Source organism: Lepidothrix coronata, unplaced genomic scaffold (assembly GCF_001604755.1).
Source record: "Lepidothrix coronata isolate B3197 unplaced genomic scaffold, Lepidothrix_coronata-1.0 Scaffold16, whole genome shotgun sequence".
NCBI classification, from domain to species: Eukaryota; Metazoa; Chordata; class Aves; order Passeriformes; family Pipridae; genus Lepidothrix; species Lepidothrix coronata.
Genome location: NW_016690196.1, coordinates 3,011,200 through 3,035,034, shown reverse-complemented (window position 1 = coordinate 3,035,034; position 23,835 = coordinate 3,011,200). Strand labels below are relative to the sequence as shown.

Below are 23,835 nucleotides of genomic sequence, written 5' to 3'. Positions count from 1 at the left end.
CCATGTCTAAATAGCTCTGTGAGGAGGCATTTCTTTCCACAATATCCACAAAAACAAATAGCTCCATTACCAGCGTTGTATTTCTACCATGACTAACATGCATTTTCTCTGTTATTTCATCATCCACAGCATTTTGTTTGTGCTTGACTCTGATCACTAAAAGTGGTTACCCGGCTATTCACTAAGTGAACGCTCCAGTGTTTCTGCTTTCCACGCTGCATACCACCGTGTGCATTTTCTGTCTGATTCCTTTTGTTTGAAATCATTCTTTGGAAGTTCACGTAGCCCAGACCAAATCTGTAACTTCCTCACCTTGATCATCACCTACACAGTTCAGCTGCAACAGCCATTTATCACCAAGACACATTAAGCTTTTCAGGTTTTGTTAACCGACTAATCATGGTCTGAACTAATTGCTACCATTCCACTAGCATCTTACTGCTGAAATGACTGCACCCTGTATTTTCTGTTTATGCACCTCAATTCTTGCTCTCCTACAAAAATACCATTAATTGGCTTGTTAAACATGAATTTGAGTTCAAAACTCATTAAAGTTAAAACTTAACTAGGGTTAATTTACTAAATATCCCCCTATACTTGCTACATCTACTATGTTCATTTACAAGGAATAAAACCAACCTCTCACAGGATTCTCTGCCCCTATTACATCTCAACCTACACCAAGGTCAGGCCAGCTATAGTAATACGAAGACCACCTTACTGAAAATACCACCTGTTACTGGAAAAGAGCCATAACTACTCCCAGCCTCACATCTCAAAGTCCTACCCACCCAGCTCATTTATCAGTGTTACCAAATAACAAACTTAACATACTATAGCACTTTAATAACAGAGATGGTACAATGACATTTTCCTTCTGCATAACAACATCAGAGCATGCAGATTTATTGCCAAAGTTTTCCTTAAGCTTAATATTTCTGTGATGCTATGTCAGGTTTAGGGTTTCTTTCCTGTGATGCTTCAAAACCAGAAGCTGCATTAAGGGAAAGAGGAAAACCAGAGCAACTCCAGTCACCTGTCAATGTGACAAATGAGACCCAGAAGCAAACAAAAAGTACAAACAGCAATTTTGCTTCAATAATCACAGACTCATAGAGTGGTTTGGGTTGGAAGGGACCTAAAGACCATCTACTTCCAACTCTCCTGCCATGGGCAGACACCTCTCAATAGACCAGGCTGCCCCTTCCAACCTGGCTTGAACGCTTCCAGGGACAGAGCATCCACAATTTCTCTGTGCAACATGTTCCAGCACCTCATCACCCCCACAGTGAAAAATTTCTTGTTAATATCCAAATCTAAGCCTACTCTTAGCTTGAAGCCTTTCCCCCTTGTCCTGTCACTACCTGACCTTTTAAACAGCTCCCCTCCAGTTTTCTTGTAGGTCTCCTTCAGGTACTGAAATGCTGTAATAAGGTCACCCTAGAGCCCCCTCTCTCCGAGCTTAATAATCCCTATTCTCTCAGCCTTTCCTCATAGGAGAGGTGCTCCATCCCTCTGATCATCTTGGTGCTCCTCCTCTGGACTCACTCCAACAGGCCAATATCCTTTCTCTGCTGGGGACCCCAGAGCTGGACACAGTACTGCAGGTGGGGCCTCACCAGAGCACCACAGAAAATGACCACACACAATTTCTGCAAAAGTCATGCCACTTTTAGCAAGCCCTGCTCTAGAAAATGACCAATTTGATTTTTTTTAAGTAACTTAGAAAACTCCAGTAGTATATAGACCAGGCCTGAATCTAGGCAGTAACAGTAGTTGAGGTACCACCTATGATCAGTAAAAGCCTAAATGACCAGTTTCCACACTGCCAAATAAAGAGGAAATCTGCCCTCAAATGTTATGTACTTCAGCCTGCTTGCTTGTTCACTACACTTCCTTGCATCCTCTCCTGCTAGAATAAACTATTCAGAGTATCTAACCAACATGCTCACAGAGAGGATGACCACAGTAACAATATAACATTTTTCCAATCAGATAGTGCCATGACCTAATTTGCTTATACAAATCTCATCTGTTTCAGTCTTCCTATTCGGGTCTTTGTCCTTTACATGGCCATATAGGGTTGGACACAGAGTTATAGCTATCTGGAACACTCAGCCTCACAAACTGTGAGGATTTTTCTCTGTTTGTTCTTGTTGTTTGTTTCTTTTGTGCGGTTTTGTTGGGTTTTTCTAGGGGGTTGTGGTTTGCTGGTTTGGTTTTGGCTTGGAGTTTTGTTTTCTTTTTAAGCTCTTGCCTCAATCCCTTTCTCCAATATTGACTAACCAGAAGACAAGGAATTTTATGATAGTATTTTAACACATCAATCCTACATTCTCCTTTTCCAAGATGGCTATTACCACACAGCTACTGATAGCAATCATGATCAGTAGGATTAGAATCACCAGTTCATGTGTGAAGCACAATACATTTCTTTCATCCTGTCACAAATTGATAACAACACCCAGTTGCTTACCTCAGGTCTAAGAGAAGGAAGGATAACAATTTCTTGCAAAGCTTGTTTAGCCAATTCCTGCCCTGCGATATCATCAAATTTGACAGCTGGCCCACTAACAAAGAAATGGAATACTAATTAGTCTAACAATGAGATACTCTTTTTCAGCTGCAGCTGACTAATTTAATGCGCTTGACTATTTATACAGAACTCTTCTAAGAAAACCTACAACTTACATTGCTAAGCATTTAAAAAGAGAAGTATTTCTGAATTGAATGTTCATCCTTTTGCCAAAGTAACAACAAAAAAAATATACCCAAAACAATCCTCCCAAAACCTCTCGACAAACTAGAGGCACTAATTTCATTCCAAGTGGACCAAGACTGTACTGAATGAAAAACTGATTTTCTGCATTGAAAAGCCTAATTTTCTTCAGACTTACCTATCAACAACTTCATTTAGGATAAGATTAGCAAGATTACTGTCCACATTTCTAAATATCTTCATGTCTTTCTTTTTTCGAGGAGCAGGGGTAGGAGTAGAAGGCTTATTTGTTCTGCTGTTTTTAGGGGCAGCCTGGAGAGGGGGAAGGAAAAAACCAAACAAAAAAAACAGATCAATACTTTAAAAGCACAGTGTTAACAAAACTTCTACATTTCTTTTGCTCCAGTAGAACATAATACATTAACAAATACCAGATATTCTGATGCTGTATTTTGCTACAAATCATATTATCACATTCAGCCATGGGTAGAACACCTTAGGCTGCAGTGGTGAGGAGTCTTTGGTTTGGGTTTTTTTTGTTTTATAATTCATTATATTTAACTACAGTATTGTCCCTCAGCATATTCTAGAAATAAGCATTACAAACCACTTGAGATCCTCCATACTATGAGCAAGAATTTCTACTGCTGTCATATTTTAATAACAAGTCACTTAAAAGCTTTCATATTGTAGTAGTAATAACATTTTAACCACTTTTATGTTCAGTCCATTCTGCTCTTTATTTTACTTTACTGTAGGAGGAATGGGGGTGGGAGGGTGATAAGGATGGAAGGGAAAAAGATGGGTCAACCAAAACGCTGTATTTTTCTGTATTCTTAGGATAGGACATATTTTTCTGTTTCAGACACAACCTAACCATAACTTGCTTTTCAATACAACCTGTGCATGCATGAATGCTTTAGAAGAGTAGGAACTCATAAAGGGAAAAATCTGTAGTTCTGGAATAAGATGTTTTTTCCCCAATATCTTTACATACTGCTATTTATTTTCCCCCTAGATAGCCTTCACTCTGTTTCCCATGCAATTTTAAAAACAAGTATTATTTATTACTGTGATTAAATTTAAAATCCATTTGCCCGTGCACCCACTCGATGTCCCCCAATTTCTGAAATCCACTCTGCAGCCTAGCTCAAGAGGCTTGGCCAAAAAATGTAGGGGTTTCAGGTTTTTTTCAAAACTTTCTGCTGCTACGACACTGCAATAAAAGCATTAAATCCACTGTTCGTTCTGGAACTTACATTCATTTTTCAGTAGTATACTCCTGTGTTTATCCTTACCATACCTTGTGAGTTGAAGGTGCAGAATTGGGTGCTGGTCTAGACACAGATGATGATGATATCCCACTGTAGCTGGGCGTTCTATGGTGACCTGAAAGGCCTGTGGATCCGGTTTTTGCAACAGTTTTTGAACGAGGAAGCGAATTACTTGTGTGTGTTAAGGGATCCTTCTTTTTTGGAACTGCTCCACTTTCTATAAAGAAAACCAGTGTAATAAGAACATTTGCTGCAGTCATATTTTTACCATCAACTCTAACTTGAAGACAGAATTATTGAAACATGTAATACAGTTTTATAGAAGAATAACGCACATTTCTAAAGAGATTTAGTACTTTTAGGGGGATATTAACTGTTGCTTTCACCTAAAGTTAAGATTTGAAATTTTAGGAGCTCTCAAAATGAACACTAGTTAGCCATCTTAGAAAAGCCAGAGATAACTGAGTCCTTTTATCAAGAGATGAACACCATCTATCCCTTACAACGCAAAGTCTTCTGGCTTGTGTTCTGCCGCCTTCTTTCCAAAGAACTCCTAAAATCATCATTATAATCATCCCCAAATTTCAAGCATTTAGATTCAGAGCATTCATTCCTTAAGTGGTGTTAGCAGGCTTCTTACTTTGGATTCCAGCTAACACTATCCAGACTTTCCATACAGAGGCGTCACCAAGGCATTTTAAATTGGGAATACTGAAATAGTTATACCTGCAAGCAACTGTCAGGTGTTTTTTCTTACAACTTTCTTTCACTCGAGGGGTAAGTAAATTCTAAATGGACAGCTCTGAAGCAGCTTACCTTCCTACATTTAAAATTAAGTCTTAAAATATATTATACCATTGATTTAAACACCACCAAACATTCCATTCACACTACTAATTCACCTCAAGGATGAAGCAGTGAAGTCTCAATTCAGGTGACAGAGAAAAACTCAAAATATTGGCCCCAAGCCATCACATTACAAGAGGCCATTTTGGTCTAAACAAAATAGCACTTTTTTTCTACATTCTCCATATGGGATACAAGATAAAAAGAAGTTTTTTAGCACAGAAACAGCAAGTGTAAAACATCAAATCAGAGACTAAGATTAGAACATGCTACAGCAAGCAGGCAGGTTGGTCAGGCTGGTTAATGATTAGAGAACAGCATTAGATGGGAGACTTTTTGTAGTGGGAATACACTACTGGAAACTGTCTAGTACAGTACTGTTGTCTGCAATGAAAACTGTAAATACTGTCTTATTTTATATCCTTTTTAAAGGACTAAGGAGCCTTTTGATTAGATAAGAGAAATATGGTTTCAGAGGTAAGGAAGCTCAAGATGGATTTCAGCTACAAGTTTCTTCACAAAGTTTTTAGAAATCTGCAACTCAATTTGATCTCTTTTAAGGAATAGGCCAAAAACCTCTGATTTTTAAGGAAATTAATGACTGAAGTATTTTTAACATAACATTGCAATTCAGTGAAAAATGCTTTAAGTAAAAAGGGTTGTAATTTTTAATGTTGTGCTTAAAAAATTCATAGAATACTTTAGTGAAACAGTATCATGGAAGGATCAATTAATTACTACCATGTTCTCAGCCTCTTTAAACATACTACCAGGAGCAAATCTCTACACAGCCTGCAGGTATCCTTAACTACCTGGCTAAAAGGTTTCTAAAGCCTTTGTTCCATCACAAATCTACTCCTTTTTAGAGTTAAAGAAATTCTACAGGGGTCATCATAAACAATGCAGATATATCAATATGCAAAAAACGAGGGAACTTGAAGCATAGAATTAAGTATATTTACCTGCAAGATATTTCTTGAAAAAAGAAAACAAAAAACCACCCAAAACAAGAAAAACCACCAAAACTGGCTACTGATTAAATCACACACAGCTCCAGAGCTGGTTAAATTTACTTAGTCATTCCTACACAGGAATTTCCAAGTCAAAAACTCTTTAGTCATACTCAGTAACTTTAAAGTTCAAAAAGCAGCATACGAATCTATTAAAACATCTAGCTACTCAAAACTTCGACTGGCCCAATTTAATCAAAAGGTGGCACTCAGTTTTGTTGTGTTTTTTTCTTTTTTTCCTCAACCTCATTTGCACAGCTGGCTTAAAGACAACATGGGAAGGCTTCAAAAAGCTGAAGTAGTTTTTCTCCATCTCCTTCACCCTAACAAGTTGCTCAGTTATCACACTTTCCCAGAACTACGCCCTCCTATTCAGAATAATACACAGACACTGCAATTTTGAGGATCATAAAACTGCACACGTAAAGAGTATTTCAGGAAGCAGGAAATACAAGGGGAGAAAGAGGGGAAAAGAGAAAGGTTTAAACACAAATTATGATTTCCTGTAGCTGTACCTCCAGGACTGAAGACTACTAAGTTTACATATGTTTTGTGGTCAGTCCTGATGGGTAGCACACAAAGAAGCGCTGATGAACAGCTCTTGAACATAATTGTTTGTTCAGTATCAACTCCAGAGGGAAACTTCATTTTATATACAAATTGTCATTGAACCAGCAAATAAAAATGTGATCAAATTTTTCAGAATTACTGTTTATCTAAAGTTTCCCTGTTTCTAAAGTGTGAAGTGTTTAAGTGCACGTCACTTGTCAGATAGCTCTCACTGTTTCATTATGCAAGATATATATTTTGCTGTAACAAATGCAAAAGCCCCAAAACACATTCCTTACCCATTTGTATTTGTCGCCTACTGAAAGACTGAAAATACAGAGCAAGTGACCTGAAAACCTTCACAATATCTCCAGCAGCCTTTTGCCAAAAGTTTCACTGTTTTGTTTAAAACAATAATGAAGTGCCTGAAGTAAGTTCTAATGGCAAAGAGACACCATGGTATTTTTTCAAGAGTATTTGAAACACTCAGCAGTTCAATTGTCTATTTCATATATACTTACAGGATAGTAATAGGGGCTTGATCAGTTTGATGTTACTCTCTAATTCTGGACAGAATTTACTTTAAAGCTCCAAGTTAACACCACTGGATTACACAGACATAATAGCTGTCTGGTCCTGAAAGCATCCCTGCGATTTTAATCTGCCATCCAAATATATACACAACACAAACAAATTACAAACAAGCAAGTAACAAAATTTTGTCTGGGGTTTTCTATTGGTCAAATTTTGTTAAGCTGCAGACATAGGTGCCAGTTTCAGACTCCCTTCCAAAGAGAAATGTTAAAATTACATAATATATTTATTATATTAAACTGTTTTTAAAGATAAAATAAAGTATGGATATGTTTGAACAATTTTAAAAGAAGTTTGATTATACTAAGTGCCTGGAAACACAAAACCAATCTGAAAAACATGCAGCTGTAACTCATTTATTTAAAAAATATAACAACATGCTTTATATTTCTAAAAAGTGAACCAATTATATTTTCTTTTGTGCATTTAAACTAGATTAAAGCACATCTTAATAAAGAAGTTTCTACTAGTCTATAACTTTTTAAGCATCCAAGAGAAAGTTTTAATTAAAATTAGCAACAGCAATTCCAGTATTGCAGAACAATTTCCAGCCTTTAGTTGTGACACCTTAAATATCATCAGCAAATATTCCTCACAAATTCTTTACATGTGCCTATTGATAACCAATGTAAAGTGACTAAGAGGAGTTATTGTACATGGTCTGTGGACCCCACACTGGGAAAAAAAACTTCCCCAGTCTAGAATTGTCTGTAACTTTATGTAAGTAATTATTAAAAAAAAAATAAATCTTTAACTGCTTTAAACTTGCAGCAATTGCAAGACTGATCATCAGGATCAGCATTCACAATAGCCCTCAAAACAGCAATTCTTTCAAATATTCTATTCAGATTTTTCAAATAGGTAGAGTCAAGTAATAAAAGCTACCTAACAGAAAGCTTCAGCAACTAAGAAGGACATGTTCCATATTTTAAATGGTAGTACAGCTGCCCAGGTCAGAAAGACAGCTATTCTTCTTTTTGAACTGACAGAGTCTCACCAGTCAGATCTGCTGTTGCCAAATTATAGTACTAAAAATGACTTTATTGCTACTTTTTCTTCTACTTGGGAAACTCCTTAAAAATTCAGTATTAGTAGAATTTTTGCACTTGGACAAACATTGCCAATATATGTCTACTATTAAAGACTAGCCAGCAAATCCTTCATGTGAAAACTGAGGTAAAATACTAGCTAGCTGCACAGTGTTCATGTTGTAGTACATAAGAGAAACTTAATGCATTCTCTGATCATACATCCTGCTGAGATTTACATGTTAAATGTAAAATGGTACACTGGGATTACTGTAATACTATCAGTACTGTATGCCCAGTAAATGAGTCCATAAAACTCAAACTCTGCCTTTGGCAAGACTGGCACAATCTCCTTTCCAAGCCCATTTAAAATCAACATCTGTAAAGACTTTGGCCTGTAAAGGCAAATGAAAGAAAGCAAAGCAATTTTAGACCAAAGAACAGGCAAAAAGGCATTTTTTTGATGTTAAAACTAAGAATGACCATGTTTCACACTTCATAAAATCCTGGACTTTTAAAAAGCTCATGTTTTTAGGCAACAGCACAGGTAATACTTTATGTAGACAGAAAACTAAGTCTATGCCAGTGCCCTGCTGCTCAGTACCTCTGAAGTACCTCTAACTTTCTCAATAACAGTAGTTCTCTTATCTGAAGTAGCCTGCAAACTGATTTTGTACAGCTTCCTAAGAATTTGTCATCTAGTTTGTGGTTTTGAATTATTGAAGCTACCTGTGTGAAAATACCATTTTCCATGTATAAAGGAAGAACAACAGCAAGATGATTAGCACATTGAAGCACAATCAATATATTACTTTTAAGAAAAAAGTGTAGTACCAGCACGTTCTTACAAGCAAGGTTCCCTCCTCCCACACCCCAAAGAGACACAAAAAGCAAGCACAACAGCACAGGCACCAGCCAATTAAGAAATTCAGACAACTGTTAATAGGCGGACTTTCATGGTACTGTCAGGGACCCACAGCTGCGTGAAAAGTTCAGTACTTTAGGTAATGATCTGACTTCCACAAGTTATAAATCTAAAGTCTACCTTTGGCAAATGGAAATGGAACAAGCTTCTTGAAGTCAGTAATCAGTAGACGTCTGGTACCTAATTTTTTTTTTTATGACCTGCTCTTGAGCCCTTCTGTCCCTCCTCAGATCCCATGGAGTTTGGTACATGACCTCTGCTAGCCCACACTCCTTTTCAGAAAGTGAGAAGACTCTCAGAAAAATGCATTCCCAGAAGGCCATGGCTCTTTGCAGTCATTTCACTACCGTTTCCTTCACAGTTTTGCAAAAGTGGTTCGTCTTCTCTAACTCATCTGGAGTATGACTCCAAGTGAGTAAATTGACTCATATCACTTTCCACAAGTTTACCAACAGTGACCACCTTCTGCTACAGTAACTTCTGTGAATACAACTGCCTGCCAAAGAACTGGCAAAATATTTCTTCATTTCCAGTAGATGCCTATGAATATTCTATGCTTTGTTACTAACATATTAAGTAAAATAACAGTTTTAAGAGTGAAAGTTCAGTCTAACCTTCTCCTGCAGTATCCAATTCTGAGACACATTGCGACAAAAGTACAATAAAATATTACAAAAAGAGTTTAAAGAAAAAGCTGTTCATATTAAATAGAATATGTTATCAACTTTTGTGTGTCTATGTATGTACTTGTTCATTCAGTCTCTAGCCAGCCTGCTAAAAAGACAAGAGTTGTTCTGGATCATTTAAGGTAGAGAGTTGTCAACGTCCGTGTACCTAAGAACTTACACTGAAGAGCCATTTTAACTACACTTTTTTCACAAATGCAGTTAAACAAAAATACCACACAGACAGTAATGTAAAGGTGCCTAACATGACACAGTACTTTAACTTCTTATACCTTGGAAAGAATAAAACCAAACAGTAAGATGACTTCAGAACTAGAAACAGATCTAAAAAAAAAAAAAAAAAAAGACAACAACAAAAACCAAACAGAAGAAAAGCATGTGGTATACACTAAGTTTCAGTTTTCTTACTTTAAAAACTGAATACTGCTCTTGACTCAGTTAGACAAGCCTTATGAATTCCGATGCTTGTTAGCTCTCTATTTTATTTAACCTCATTGTAGTCTACTGTATGAATTAGCAGTTGAAATCACAGTTATGACAAGAGCTTACTGCTGGCTTAAAACACTCACCGAAGGCAATTCACAAACCTCACAGTAGCTTTACTCTTTCTGTATGGAGAAGCAAGTTTACTTCTGCTATTTTAGTATACCTGGTTGAGTCTCCTGGGAGAGGATTTAAACAACGTTCTTTGACAAAACACAAGAGCTGTTGTGGTCCCCCCCGGTTTTAACTGTGCATCACTTTCTCAGTGTAAAAAACCCTGAAATTTAAAGTAGCTTACCGCAAATGCACATTCACTCTCACAATACCATAAAGGAAGAACTATCTATGTAGGCACAATATGTAACCTACATATCCAACGCTGACACTTCCTAAAACAGGTTTAAATTAATTCCTTGAAAAATATAACATGAGAAATATTTTCAAAAATGTTGTTTTAGTAAACAGTTTTGAATTCTAAGACAGTCATTGTAAGAGAACTGAATACTACAAAATAGAACAGTGTTGTCAAAGCCATGGAAAGGATGGGATGTATTTTATACAAAGCTTTTAAAAACAGAAATATAAACAATTTTTCTTTAAGGTTGGTGGGACTAGAACACAGCATTGCATTATTTTTCCCTGTAATACACCAGAAACTGAGAGACATCCCCTCAATAGGCGCTGGTAAAACCAAACCCACCTGACTGGAGATGTCCATTGCGGCATGCCAGGTTAGTACTGTCATTATAGACCTCCATTTGCGGCTTGGAAATTTGCAAAACTGCCTGCAGCTTCTCTACATAGTAGACAGAGGGGGAGGGAGGAAAAAGGATAAAATAAACAAACAAAAACCAAAAATGAACCAAGAAAATTTATGTATGTTGAACACACAAATGTCAAGTTTGGCTTTGTTATAGTTAAAGATAAAAGGAATATTTCTAACTATTCTACAATGTTTAGCAAACTTGTAAGAAAATTCTGTTAGTACGAGCATGACTGAAAACAGCTTTAAAACTCACCATTTACGGCTGAGTTAATTACAACAATCTTTCCATGTCTACTGATTGTGGTTACTTCTCCAAAGCCAAGTTCATGATTGAATCTATTTACTTTACTAAATATTTGTGTTGATAACCCATTTCTCAAAGTCCTCCCCAAGGTGTTACTTTTGACCAACTGCAAGGAGTCATCACCTCCTTGCATGTTAAATGTTTCACTTAAGTAGTAACAGCCAGTAAACATTTTACAGAAACCTCAAACTTCAAGCAAAACAACATATATACATTACAATTATGTCTTTTAGCATCTCTATTTAGAAATATAACTGCTTAGAAATTATGTCAATAAAACTGTCATGCAAACTGTATTCTTTAGGAATATTAACCAAAGAAACATCTGAATACAACACTTATAAAGTTAAAGACTAAGGAGAAAAAAATTAACTCTAAGAAGTAATGAAAAACAGCCAAACCATAAGTAAAAGAGGTGTAAGGCTGAAAACAACACAAAAAAATAATTAAGGACTACTTGTACTCTGCAGCTCAGCTACCACTCCTGCTTTTCCCACTGCAGCTTAAAACCTCTAGGCCTTATTTTTGGGGCACTTTACTGCCTCTCCCACCTTTATTTCACAAAAATCCTCTGGTTTTAAAATCAAGACATGGTTTTTAAGGATGCAAGGCATAGGCTGCCAAGCTCTTGTTCCCTTCCCCTTTTTTTTTCTGCTCACCCCCAAGAGGTAACAGTACCAAGAAGCTGCAGGAAAAGAGATGGCCAAGCAGAAGAGCAATGTCCTCTGGCAACATAAAAGCATATACTGCAAAAGCAGACAAATTCCACTGAAAACGTGCACACTCAAGATAATAAATGTCCTGATGGAAGGAAGAATTGCCATTGCAGATCATTGCTTGTAGATCATACAAGCAAGAAGCATGAGCACTTCCTTCTTTATGCTTCTTTATCTGTTACAGATCTTTCTCCAGTTTTTCTGCTTCATTCCTTTCTTCTTCCTGCTCCTGATCATTCACTGTTTTGCTTCCCTGAATAATATATTTACACCTCATAATAATGAGGCTTAATAATAATATTCAGATGGAACAAGATAAGGTTTAGGTGAAAACTTAGAAGCCACAGGCAAATGCAAAAAGCTTAAGTTCAAGATTAGCACGTGCACCAAGGTTTAGCTTTGTTTTAAATTGAAAGCATTGAAGAGTCAGGCACAGTAAAACAAAAAAAATATTAGTCAGACAAGAATGGCCTACAAACAACCACAAGCTTTGCAGCTTCCAAGAAGTTACCCTAATAACCTTTCCTCCGTAGAGGTGTAAGGAAAGTCCTTTAAGTACAACTGACTGCAAAGACAGTGCACCATTTTAGTGGATGCAGCACTACCAAAGGAGACAGCAGAATGGTCTACTCCCTGCCTGGTGCATGCAATCGGAATGGACAGTTCATACAGAAGCTTATGAAGCACAGTTAGTATTAAAAGACTTTCTAAGATACTATATAATCAGTTATGTTTTGGAGAATATATCTGCATTTTAAAAAAAAAAGCTTTCTAGTGGGGGACTGTAACAACATTAATTGGCCTGGGCAAGAATTCATGAAATGCTATTTGCTTCAAAGCTACAATTTGACACTGAGGTTTTCCTACAATTATCAACAGCTCAGCTAGTTCTACATATTCAAGAACTCCAGAACTCCAACGAAAAAAAAAAAGTGTAATCCAAGTGTTGTCCAGTTTCAGTTCATGCACTGTCTTCTCATCACACTACATATTAACATGTAATTTTGGTATTGCATATAAAATCAAAAAAAAAACATATCATTTTTCTTTAGTGACAGTGTAGCTGTAAGGTCCTATAGAATATCAAAGATAAATTAGGCTATTAAATATTATTCCAGGCAATTAACAGGACACCATCACCTTCCATGTAAAAGCTTTCTCCCTCTGCCTCCAGACATTGAAAAAAAAAAGTTTACAGAATCTCATTCATTATTTCTCCTTGATGATACAATGCTGACACAAACCTACCAAATAAACAGCACTGCAGCCATTGTCTTAGTTAGACAACACTAGACCTTGAGTTCAAGGTAACTCATTTCTAATAAAAAAAAAAAAAAGTGATCCTATAACACAAGCCTGAAGCAAAAAACACCATTGCCTCCAAGACAGTGGAGGACCCCAAAAGGTGTCCATTGAAGCCCCTATGTATACAAGGGCAGCATTGAGGAGTATCAATATCCTCCAAAGAGGATTCTGATGAAAGATATTTGAATTATGTGCCATGTGCACCCTTCAATCAAAATACTGAAGCTGTGCATAGTACACACAAAGGCACTTGTGGTGACAAAAGTCTGTCACGCTTCGGAAAGTCTCTCTGAAATAGAGAACACAAATAGGTAAAACATACAAATAGCATTAGAAGAGAACAGTACTGCACTGGACATTGTGGTTCTCTATCTTTAGGAACAACAAACTGCTGAGTTCTGTGTATCTGACTGCAGAAAACAAATATCCTCCTGTCATTCTAAATATATCAAATATAATGACTAACATGAGTGATAAGTTATCCAGGAGAGATCAGGTCTGTGAAGACCATCAGAGCAAGATTTAGCCACTCATCTGAGTAAGCACACAACTAACACACCCAAAACCATGTCAAAAATGGGGGCTGCCACCAATGCAAATGGTAGAACTTGGAAGTCCCCTGACAGCTGGCATCACCCAATACTGTCAGTGCACTGACAAAGCGACCAAGTCACCTTGAGGTGCTCTGAAACACACCAGTAGCAACTTCAGCTTCCAGACTGTCATATTACAGCTTCAAACAGAGTAAGATACAGAAATTTAGACTCAAAATGAAAACAGGGCTCAAAATAGAAAACCCATCAACCAAGGTAAGTAGCTCCACCCTCTTGCAACATTAAAAGGTACTAGTGGTGTGATGACACATGGTGTGATCAGATACCACACTCCTGTCAGTGAGGTCTTGCAACTTAAACTTGTGCTGATGTACAAACACGCTTCAAAAAAAGATGAAGACACTGAGCACTTCCAATGGGCAGTTATAATCAGTATAACTTAATTTTCACTTTCTATGTATTACCAATGTAACTTGATTGACTGGATGGCATTTCAGTTAAGCAGACTCTGTCTAGCAGGTGGGATGAAATATTTCATATTATTGTCTACTTTAAGTTTGTTTTATCCTGTCTGCTAATGCAATAAGGGACTTGCCTATTTTGCCTCAAGAAATGGAGAAATTCCACATGGCTAGAGGAAAACACTTACTCTCTGATCTTATGAGTTCAATTCATAGGAAAAATCACTTTATGAACCTTAAGAGCTTCAAGAGCCTCATGTTTAGTTCAACTACAAAAGGTTCTCTATGTCACTTTAAAATTCCAAATATCTGTTACTATAAGTAAAAGGCTAAAAGCTATGTTTAGAACTGCACAAGCAATTCAACTCTAGATGACCTTAAATTTCCAAAAACTCCATGTAAAATTACATAGAAAGACAGAGATGCTGTCAAATACTTGAAAGTTGGTTAGATGGTATAAAAATACTACTCAAATAGATCTGCAGTGATCAAACTCCCAGGGAATTAAATCCATTGGAATATCACTCCAAGCCACAACTTTTTCCTTCCTAAAGGGCACATGATTTCACTCACTCTTTTTTATTCAAATTTTGCTCTCAGGTACATCGTTTGAAGCAGATCCTCAGTGCAAGCCAAACAAGAACCTAGGCAGAACAAAGTACTAAACTTCTGATAATATAAAAGTAAAAATAAAAGAATATTTTACGTCAACTTATGGAATAAACACTGTTCTATCTGTCTGCCTGTCAATCTGCACTCTCAATGAAGCAAACAAATAGCATGTGATAACATGTCCGGATCAACGTACTTCAGCTTTAGGGGTTTCTGTGATGTTTACCATTTTTTCTTTTCAGTCAGATCACAGCAAGTGATAACACAAGCAACGATGAAGCAATACCCACAAAATACAGACACTGTTACTTCAAGTTTCAAAGAACTGCAAATTTTTTAAAAGAAATTCTAGTCACTTGCAACTGGGACGTTTGCAACAAGCCATATTTTATCAAAGACTGTTAGCATGTAATCACTTTCTATCTATTGTCCCCTAGTTTATATTACCTCTAGAAGTCAGCCTTTAACCCTAAGAAGTAGAAAATACCTTTTTTGCACATACCAAGGTTGCACCAACAGACATCCATATTAGAGCACAGAAGCCATGTGCCTCTTTAACCCCATTTCCCTTCAACTTTTTACAAAAAGTTCTAAGGACACCAGGAACTCAAAACAAAACAGACTCACTTTCTTGTGCTTGTCACAACTTCCCTGTCAATCACCAGTTAGGACTACAGTCACAAAGCAGAGAAAAGAACACAAACTTTCCTGTCTGCTCTATATGCTCCTAGGAAAATGACTTAGTAGAGCACCAAACAACAGAGTGCAAGATTAAAGCTGCAGATATGCAAGTTAAACTGACATACATTTGTTAGTTCACCCATAGAAAGCAATTTAAAAAAATCATCTTTATCTTCCTTTTACTGACTGAACTGAAAGCATTTCCCAAGTTTTCAGTTTAGAGGATGCACTGCACAAAATTGTGGGTTTGTTGCTTGACGGGGGGATCTGTGCCTGTTTATCGGGCACAGTAAAATGCAATTTCCAATCCTGCTTGTTTTACTCTGTCCATTAAGAGCTGATATAGAGTGCCTAATTTTAATAAAGTTAAAACTATACAACACCATGCTTCTGAAAAGCACCTTACCTGCTAGTCTTAAAATAGAACACTACTAGAAAAAAAATTAAGGGAATTAGCATTTCACAACCTTATGGTCTACACAATGCTAAAGAATTACTATTATATATAAATAGCAAGGCAAAATGTTGTGTTAAGTGACAGTAAAATTAACATAAGATGAAGTAGTTACACTTACAGGAGGCACACTTGGCACTCATGATCATCAATATTTCAAGTTTTACTACAGTTCCAATGCAAAAATCCTGAATTTCAACAAGAGTTGAACAAGACTTCCTGACTTTATGAGTCAAGCGTACTATGACAAAGACTTTCCAGTTACTTTTATACCTGAAATTCCATTTTTAAAATGCATCAACAGCACTTACTCTAAACTAAAAACTAAAGAGACCCTACACAGATAATGACCCCTTCCCTTTAAAAATCAAAGTAATATTTTAGTAGAACGCATTACATGAAGTTGTGTAAATAATTACAAACTTTCCAAAGTCATGAATTGTAACTGGTACCTAAAAGCTGCAAGCGATCCTTGGCCATTGCCAAATTTGTCATCATTTTAGACTGGAGACGTCGAGCCCGTTCACACTGATCACCTTACAAAGAAAAATCAACGTTAAAACACAATTTGGCAAATAAACTTTAAGTGCTAAAATACTGATACCCAGTCTTCCCTCCTCTTCCTCCCACCCCTAATCTATTCCCTCCACTAAGGAACTTTGTTACAAAACTAATGAAAAAAATTCTAAAGCTTCCTGTTTAATCAAGAATTTAAAGTTAGTTGACTCTATCTGCTTCACAGTACTGCTCATAGAGCTGTGGTAACCCAAACATTGCTTTGCATCTCGTCTAACATTTCATGCTGACTTAATATATGTTTTTTGTCACTGCATTTCTCTGAAGAGAAGTCAAATAAAAAAAGATTTTTACAAAGCTTGAAAAGTGACTGAGAGGCAAGTACAATTAAAAAGATCTCACTTTGGCAAAATTAACAGATTTAAATTCAGTTGACTGTGTCCCTTTACATTTCCAAACACATAGAATTAGACATTAATGTCACTACTTCCTAAGAAATACTGTCTGTCCAAGTCAGTTTTTTTTAAAACTGTGCAATTTACACAGGTTGTATCAAATGCCACTGGTATTGCCCTGTAAGTAACGTCACCATACACTTCTAAACATAGCTGAGGAATAAAATAGCAGTCTGCAAAAGCACTTACAGGTTTGGGGTTGGGGCAGGTGATTTATTATTATAATTACAGTATTATTTTGAGGACAAATTCTTAGCAAGTCCTTCACTACATCTGTTTCTCTATGGTACATACCTGCTTCTGCACTACAGGTTAAAATGGTTCCATATATAGAGATGGCTTTTTTTGTTGTTGGAAATGTTCAGCTACTTTGGCCTAAGCTACTCAGAAACACAATATCAGACCATTCCAAATCGGGGGGTTTGTTTTTAAGTTATACTGAAGGGAATATAAAATTCTGCATAAGTGAGAACATGAACTGTCAACTTTGGCAAATCAAATCAGTGTTTCAGCATTCCCATTATATAAGAAATCAAGTGTTTTACTTTAGGATTTTCATGAACTGCTTATGATTTTGGAGAGTCTGAAAATATTTGGAACAAAATTTGCATGTGTTATAGACATAGAACAGAGAAATGGACCAGCGTTCACCTACGGCTAAAACAAGAATAAGAAACACTCTTATGAATTAATTCATACAGCAGACCATTCCTAGCACCTACCATATTTAGCAATATTGATTTCTCACTTTGAAGAACTCATAAACCAAAATCTATTCCACAAAACTCAAAACTGGCTTACCTTGACCAATTACTAAGACAGCTATTCCTTTTTCCAGTTCTTCAATTCCTTTCTTATACCATTCAACAGCTTGTTCCTTTTGTCCTGCTTAAAAAGGAAGTGAACCCATTATTTTCTGTCATGAATTAAAGCTTAGGAATGGTTCCATATAATGCTGCATAAAACAAGTAAGAGGAAGGAACAGACATTTTAACAAAATCCTATGATTTAAAGAAACTCTTAAAGGGACACTGTCAACTTTATATCTACTTAAGTTTCAAGTAAGATTTTCTATTAAAAACAGGTACTACACCAGCCTCAAATCACTTTTGCCTGTTTTAAGAATAATTCTTCATCTGCCTTAAAAAGAAAAATCCCCTTAAAAACCAACCAAACAACCAAACAAAACAAGGTAAAAAAACCTCACCTATACAAATTCATTCACAACAGAAATGGTGGAATTAACAGGTTTTGTTTGTGGAACAGCAAACAGAGATGTACTTCTTAACCATCCAGTGATAGATTATATCAATACCAAAGTAACACTAGAAGCATAGAAGCTCAAGAAGAAAAGCAACAAGTGTAAGACACTACATGAGTGACATGAGACACTTCTCCTCTGGTCAACTTTTGTATAGAGTGGCTCTTTTGCCATAAGGGTATTTCTTTGTTTATCCTATTACGAAACTGCTGTACTGCAGGTGTGTGTCAACTTTAACACAAAGTACAATGCAAGTAGAATTAAGAGTACGCCTCTGTACCAGCCACATCCTAAATGGGTATTACAGCAAATATAACCATGAACATGGCTATGCCTAACCTATGCTACGTGACACCATAACAGCAAGTAAACCACTGAAGACCTATTAATATCTACTCCATGTTGCTCCCCTTCCATAAATACTCTGCATTAAAAGATATTTGCCTGCATACGGAAACACACTTTTGCAAGGTAGTTATGTCACACTAAGCATGCCTTTCCACAGAGGAATATAGCACATTCTGTATTACAAGTTAAACCTGATCAGCTGCAAGTGGTAGAAAAAACCAAAAATGCCTACAATGAAACCTTCAGATATCACTACTCTAGTTTCAGATGACATTACATTTCACAAAACTATTCCTAAGTGCCAGTTACCAGTGATTGTGTTGGTTCCACACTCAAATCTTTTGATGACTTCAGTCTCAAACCTACTTTTTAGCAAATTTATTTTGTAAAAATATTTCAATACATTTCTAGAATCCTCTTCAGAGTTTTCTCTTGCTCCTCTCCAGAAGCAAAATCTTATAATAATAACATTTAGCAAGATTTCCTGTGCAGGTAATTTCATGCTTTGCTCTTCTTACCAACACAAAGCACAGGAGCACCTTCCTACAGTCACGAACATTGCACACCCTGGGAATCATTTTATTACTGCCCTTTCTTCACCACCTCATATATCCTGACTGTTAAGGACAAACCTAGAGAAATCAAATCATTGAAGCTGAGTGACTTCAATCCTCTTTTTAGCCTTTTTTTTTACTTTAAGCTTCTTCTCCCCATCACCCATAGAAACATTTTTGACAGCAGTGTAAATCTAATGCTGATTATAGCGAATAGAAATCAAATTTGCCATGATCCCAGCCTCCTCTGCTATTGCCTGACTTCCTTTGCTATTCTGAGTATCTGCTGCAAACATGCCAAGGTCATTAAAATTTCACTTCCAGCTTATAAATGGACAAAGTTTTAAAAGCACTATACCACAGCAAGCTGTTTGCAAAATTTGTGCTCCGACTCCACACAGAACGCTTTACTAGTTTTCAGTGATTCTGACATTAAAAATACAATAAATGTCACGTTTCTTGGAAGTCGCTGATCAGCTGTACTGGGTCTGGCTGGAATGGAGATAATTTTCTACAGACAGTCCAAATGCTGCTGTGTTTTGGATTTGTGACTAACACAGTGTTGATAACAGAGAATTGGTTTGGGTATTGCTTGAACAACATAACCTCAAGGTTTTCCTTTTCCCACACTAGATTCCCAGTGAGTAGGCTGGAGGTGCACAAGAAGCTGGGAGGGGACACTGGCAGGACAACTGACACAAACCAGCCTAAGGAATATTCTGTATCAGACAATATAATCCTCATCAATAAAATCTTGTGTAGGTGCATAACTGGATGGGGGCTGTCTTCCAAGGCAGCCATTGCTCAATAAGTTTTCTCATTTTTTTTTCTAACTTTTGCTCCTGCTATGCTCTTCCCTGTCCCAGTCAGGAGAGGAAACAAGCAGCTGTATGGATGCTTAGCTGAGGGCAGGGGTCAACCCAACACATGTACCTTCTCAGGTATTAAGCTTGATTGTGAAAATATCAAAACAAGAATAACTGCCACAATAATTCAGAAGCACAAAAAATTACCAGAAGTGCTATCAAAATTACTGAAGTGTGCATAGCTTCCACAACAACAAAAACACCACATAACTAACAGGACGTTAGACAATTCAGAAATTCCAACCATTTCACACACTATGCCTAACATATGGTTTTCTGGTGGAAGCTTTAAAAAGCTTATTTACACATTAAAAAAAAAAAAATCAAAGATAGACATATATTCCTGGAAAAACAGATAAGGAAATAGCAGATCTATGCATTAAAGCAAAGTGAGTTCTTTCTCAGTGACATGTATACTGCAATTGCAGGGCTGTAACAGCCGTGCAACTGCTCCCATTTGCAGCAAAAATGATCTTATTAGATGTATGACCTGTGCAGCTAATTCATATACGATAAATCTAAAGGTATCTACAGAGCAAGTCTGGGATTAAAATTGATATTTAAGGGCTTAACCTCCAAACCACCAACAGTTATAGGTCACAACAGTGGAACAGGTACCCGATAATATAAGACTTGGCTACTCCTCACAGAGCAATCATCAACAACACTGAAGCTTTAAGTTACCTCACCTTCTTTCATGTTTTGCTCCTATGACCCTCAGTGCTCTCTCACTGTACATCTGTTCTGAACTAATCTTACTGCACATGGTAGGGTTTTTTTTCTCTCCCAGAGCTTGCCACTGCCACTCCCAAATTGTCAACGCAAAGCAAGACACATCCCTCGCTTTTATGGTGCTCTCAGCATGTAGCTTCTATTGAAGGCCTACTCCTCTATTTTTAATGTCCTCCTCTAAGACAGCAGTTTCACTAAAGCTCACCTTAAAAGTGTAGAATAAGGTATTCCAATGTTTCCAGAGAATTTTAGAAAACAGCACAGCATGCCCCTAAAGGCCTGCCTTTTGGCTGCTGACAGAACTATGCTGCTGTGTTTAAAGTAAATGGCTAAATCAAATGCAGTAGCAAATGTTTTTGGTTTTTTAATGCTCCAGACAAAAAAAAAAACAAACAGAAACAGAAACACAAAACATAAAAACAAGTACCTCACTCCTGTGTTTTATTTACCCAAACCCTAAACATCTTCCTTAAGATCCTCTGGTCACACTGTGATAGGTTTTTAGGTTTTTCAAGAGTGTGTCAAACAGCTTAAGCAAAACATAAAAAAAAAAACAAACAAAAAACCTGTCAAAATACAAATAAGTATTTCTTTCTTTAAAAGTCAAGACAACTCCAAATGGGCATTTTGGGGGTCAAGTTTCCTGAAGACGTGCTTCAGCACTTGCATCATTTGTCAGGCAGTGTATTAAAGGATGCACCCTTATTATTGTCCTTGGTGCTTTTGTTGTCCGGCGGGCTTGCTGAAACCCAAGGCTTGTTAGTCACGTACCCTGTCTGTCGGCCCAGTCTTTAACCGCTTCACCCAGACCTCCGCAGCAAAAACTTTATTGGGGCGAAATACAAGGGCCTGCACTGCGTGGGGAACGAGCCCGAGCCGCAGCTTTTTGATCCAACCTGCACCTGCCGGTTGCGGCGGGGACGGGCCGGGCCGGGGCCAAAGCATCGCCACCGCATGCGGGCACGGGCGGGCAGCGGGCAGGGCACACTCCCCGCTCCCTCCCGCACTGACCCCCCCGCAGGCCGCATCCATCACACGAGCGGGTTTTGTTTGTCCTCAGGGGAAAGCGGTTCCCCAGCACAGGACGCGAAGGCCCTGCCCGCCCACCCCCCGCACCCTGGAGAAGCCGCGGGCGCTCCCCTCCCTCCCTACCTGTCTCGTCCTCGTCGATGCGCAGCGCCATGGAGATGCACTCGAAGGCCCGCTTGTGACACGCCCGCACGGTCTCGGGCGCCCCGCCGGGCTCGGGCGCGTCGCCGGCCCCGGCCCTGCTGCCCTTGGCGGCCATGAGGGCGCCGCGGGAGAGGCGCTCGCAGAGCCAGGCGAAGAGCAGCCCGAGCTGGAAGGCGACGAAGCGGAGCAGGGCGAAGGCGGCGAACAGCGGGTACGAGAAGTAGTACAGGTTCCGCTTGTGCGGGGACGCCGCTGCCGTCGCCGCCCCCGCCGGCGGCACGGGGGGCGCCGGCCCGGGCGGCGAGGAGGGAAAGGCGCCGGCGGCCGGAGGCGCGGAGCTGGAGCCGGCTGAGCCCTTCTTCTTCCCTCGGCCGCCTGGAGAATTCATTCACCGCCGTCGCCATAACCCGCTGCCAGGGACTGACAACAACCGGCCATGGCGATGGCGATGGCGGCGGCAACGCCCCTTTCGGCCGCCCCAGGGGGAGGGATGGAGGGAAAGAGGGAGGGAGAGAGGGATGCGGGCGGCCCCGGCCGGGAGTGGGGCGGGGCTTTTCAGCGCTGTGCCTGGAGAGAATCAAGGCTGCTCCAGCCGTGGCCGAGGCCGTTAGATGTCGGCACATGGAAACACACTGAGTGGACGGAGGATGAATAATTTAATAGGATTAATTATTCTGACTGCAGTCGTGAGCCGCCCCGCAGGCACAATGCAGCGCGGATCTCTGGCGTCGCTCCCGCCGGGAGTCATTGCTAGAGGCACACGAGGAGGGCCCGGGGAATTCCCTCGCACGGAGGGACGTGTGGCAGCCAGTCACTGGCGGTGTCCGTGCTTCCGCCGCCTGGAATTGCCCCCGGGAGAGCGTCCTCCCGTGCTTTGTCTGCTCCGCATCTCTGTAATGGAAATGACAGGCTGTCTGCTCACATAGAGGGAGCTAATGTAATTCAGTATCCATTATAGATACATCGTCCTGGGAAGAAAAAAAAATTTTTTTTTTTCTTTTATTACCACCCTGGTTACAAAAAGTGATCACCCAGTTGTCCTTGTTTGTCAATTATTTGCCCTGCTATAATATTTATTTATTTGTGTCTCCACTAATGAGACAGATCCTCCAGCTCTCTACTCTTTAGGTTATTTCAAACCTTAAAAATGCTTTGGTACCTTTGGTCTAGGAAACAAGGGGAGGCATCCACACAACAGCATTCCCACGTTCTGTGCCTACTGCTATATTCAACAGTGTAGCAAGGCCCTTCCTCTGTGCTTCAGTCTTCCTCCCCTTTTGGTTGCCTTGCCCATTGGTTGATCTTTTTTCCTGTTGTTTTGCTTTGTCACGCACTCTGTTCTACAAATAAAATACTGAGCTCCTGATCTTAATTATGACAGATCATCTCTCTCCTACACCTCTGAACTGCACACAGTAGCCCAGAGAGTCCCCAAACAGTAGACACGTAATTCAGTGCACAAGCAAGTTTCCCCAGTTTATACCAAGAAATTGCAGTTGGTGCTGTGTGTTAATTAAAAGGACATGCCAAATAGAAATCACTGCTGTCTGCCATGTTTTATTTATTATGATTATTTATGTTTCCAAAATTACTATAAAACTACTGTTTTTTTCTTATTTGTTTATGCCTTGTATAGTTACTTCTAGTTCCCTTGGTAGTGTGTATTGATTTTCTTAAATGACTGTGTGATCTGTTTATTTTCTTACTGTATAAAACACAGAATTTTATTAAAATATAAAATAACTATTCATGACCTAGAGCCATTACTAGACAGAGACAGTGAACCTGTCTCTGTCTAATTTGAAAATGTAGTAATGTACATCAAGTATTTTTCTCCTGTACTTGGCAAGAAGGATGACATACTACTGTTATGAAAATATTACTGAAGTATTTTCCAGTCCACTCATGACTGAACAAAGTTCAGTATCTTTTTTTTTCAGTATGCTTAACTATCCTTTAAAAA

General features: G+C 38.6%; 1 protein-coding gene across 1 annotated transcript in view; it reads right to left on the bottom strand.

The window, feature by feature from the left end:
* SPAST (spastin) overlaps positions 1-22,354 on the bottom strand; it is a 41,217-nt gene extending 18,863 nt beyond the window's left edge. Inside the window, exons 1-7 of the mRNA XM_017806581.1 lie at positions 21,852-22,354; positions 17,740-17,826; positions 16,420-16,503; positions 10,815-10,910; positions 4,023-4,210; positions 2,898-3,031; positions 2,477-2,570 (exon numbers count right to left, since the gene is read on the bottom strand). Coding sequence (XP_017662070.1) covers positions 2,477-2,570; positions 2,898-3,031; positions 4,023-4,210; positions 10,815-10,910; positions 16,420-16,503; positions 17,740-17,826; positions 21,852-22,260 — 1,092 coding nt within the window. The 5' untranslated portion in view covers positions 22,261-22,354. The remainder of the gene's footprint in view (positions 1-2,476; positions 2,571-2,897; positions 3,032-4,022; positions 4,211-10,814; positions 10,911-16,419; positions 16,504-17,739; positions 17,827-21,851) is intronic.
* Positions 22,355-23,835: the final 1,481 nt, after the last annotated feature.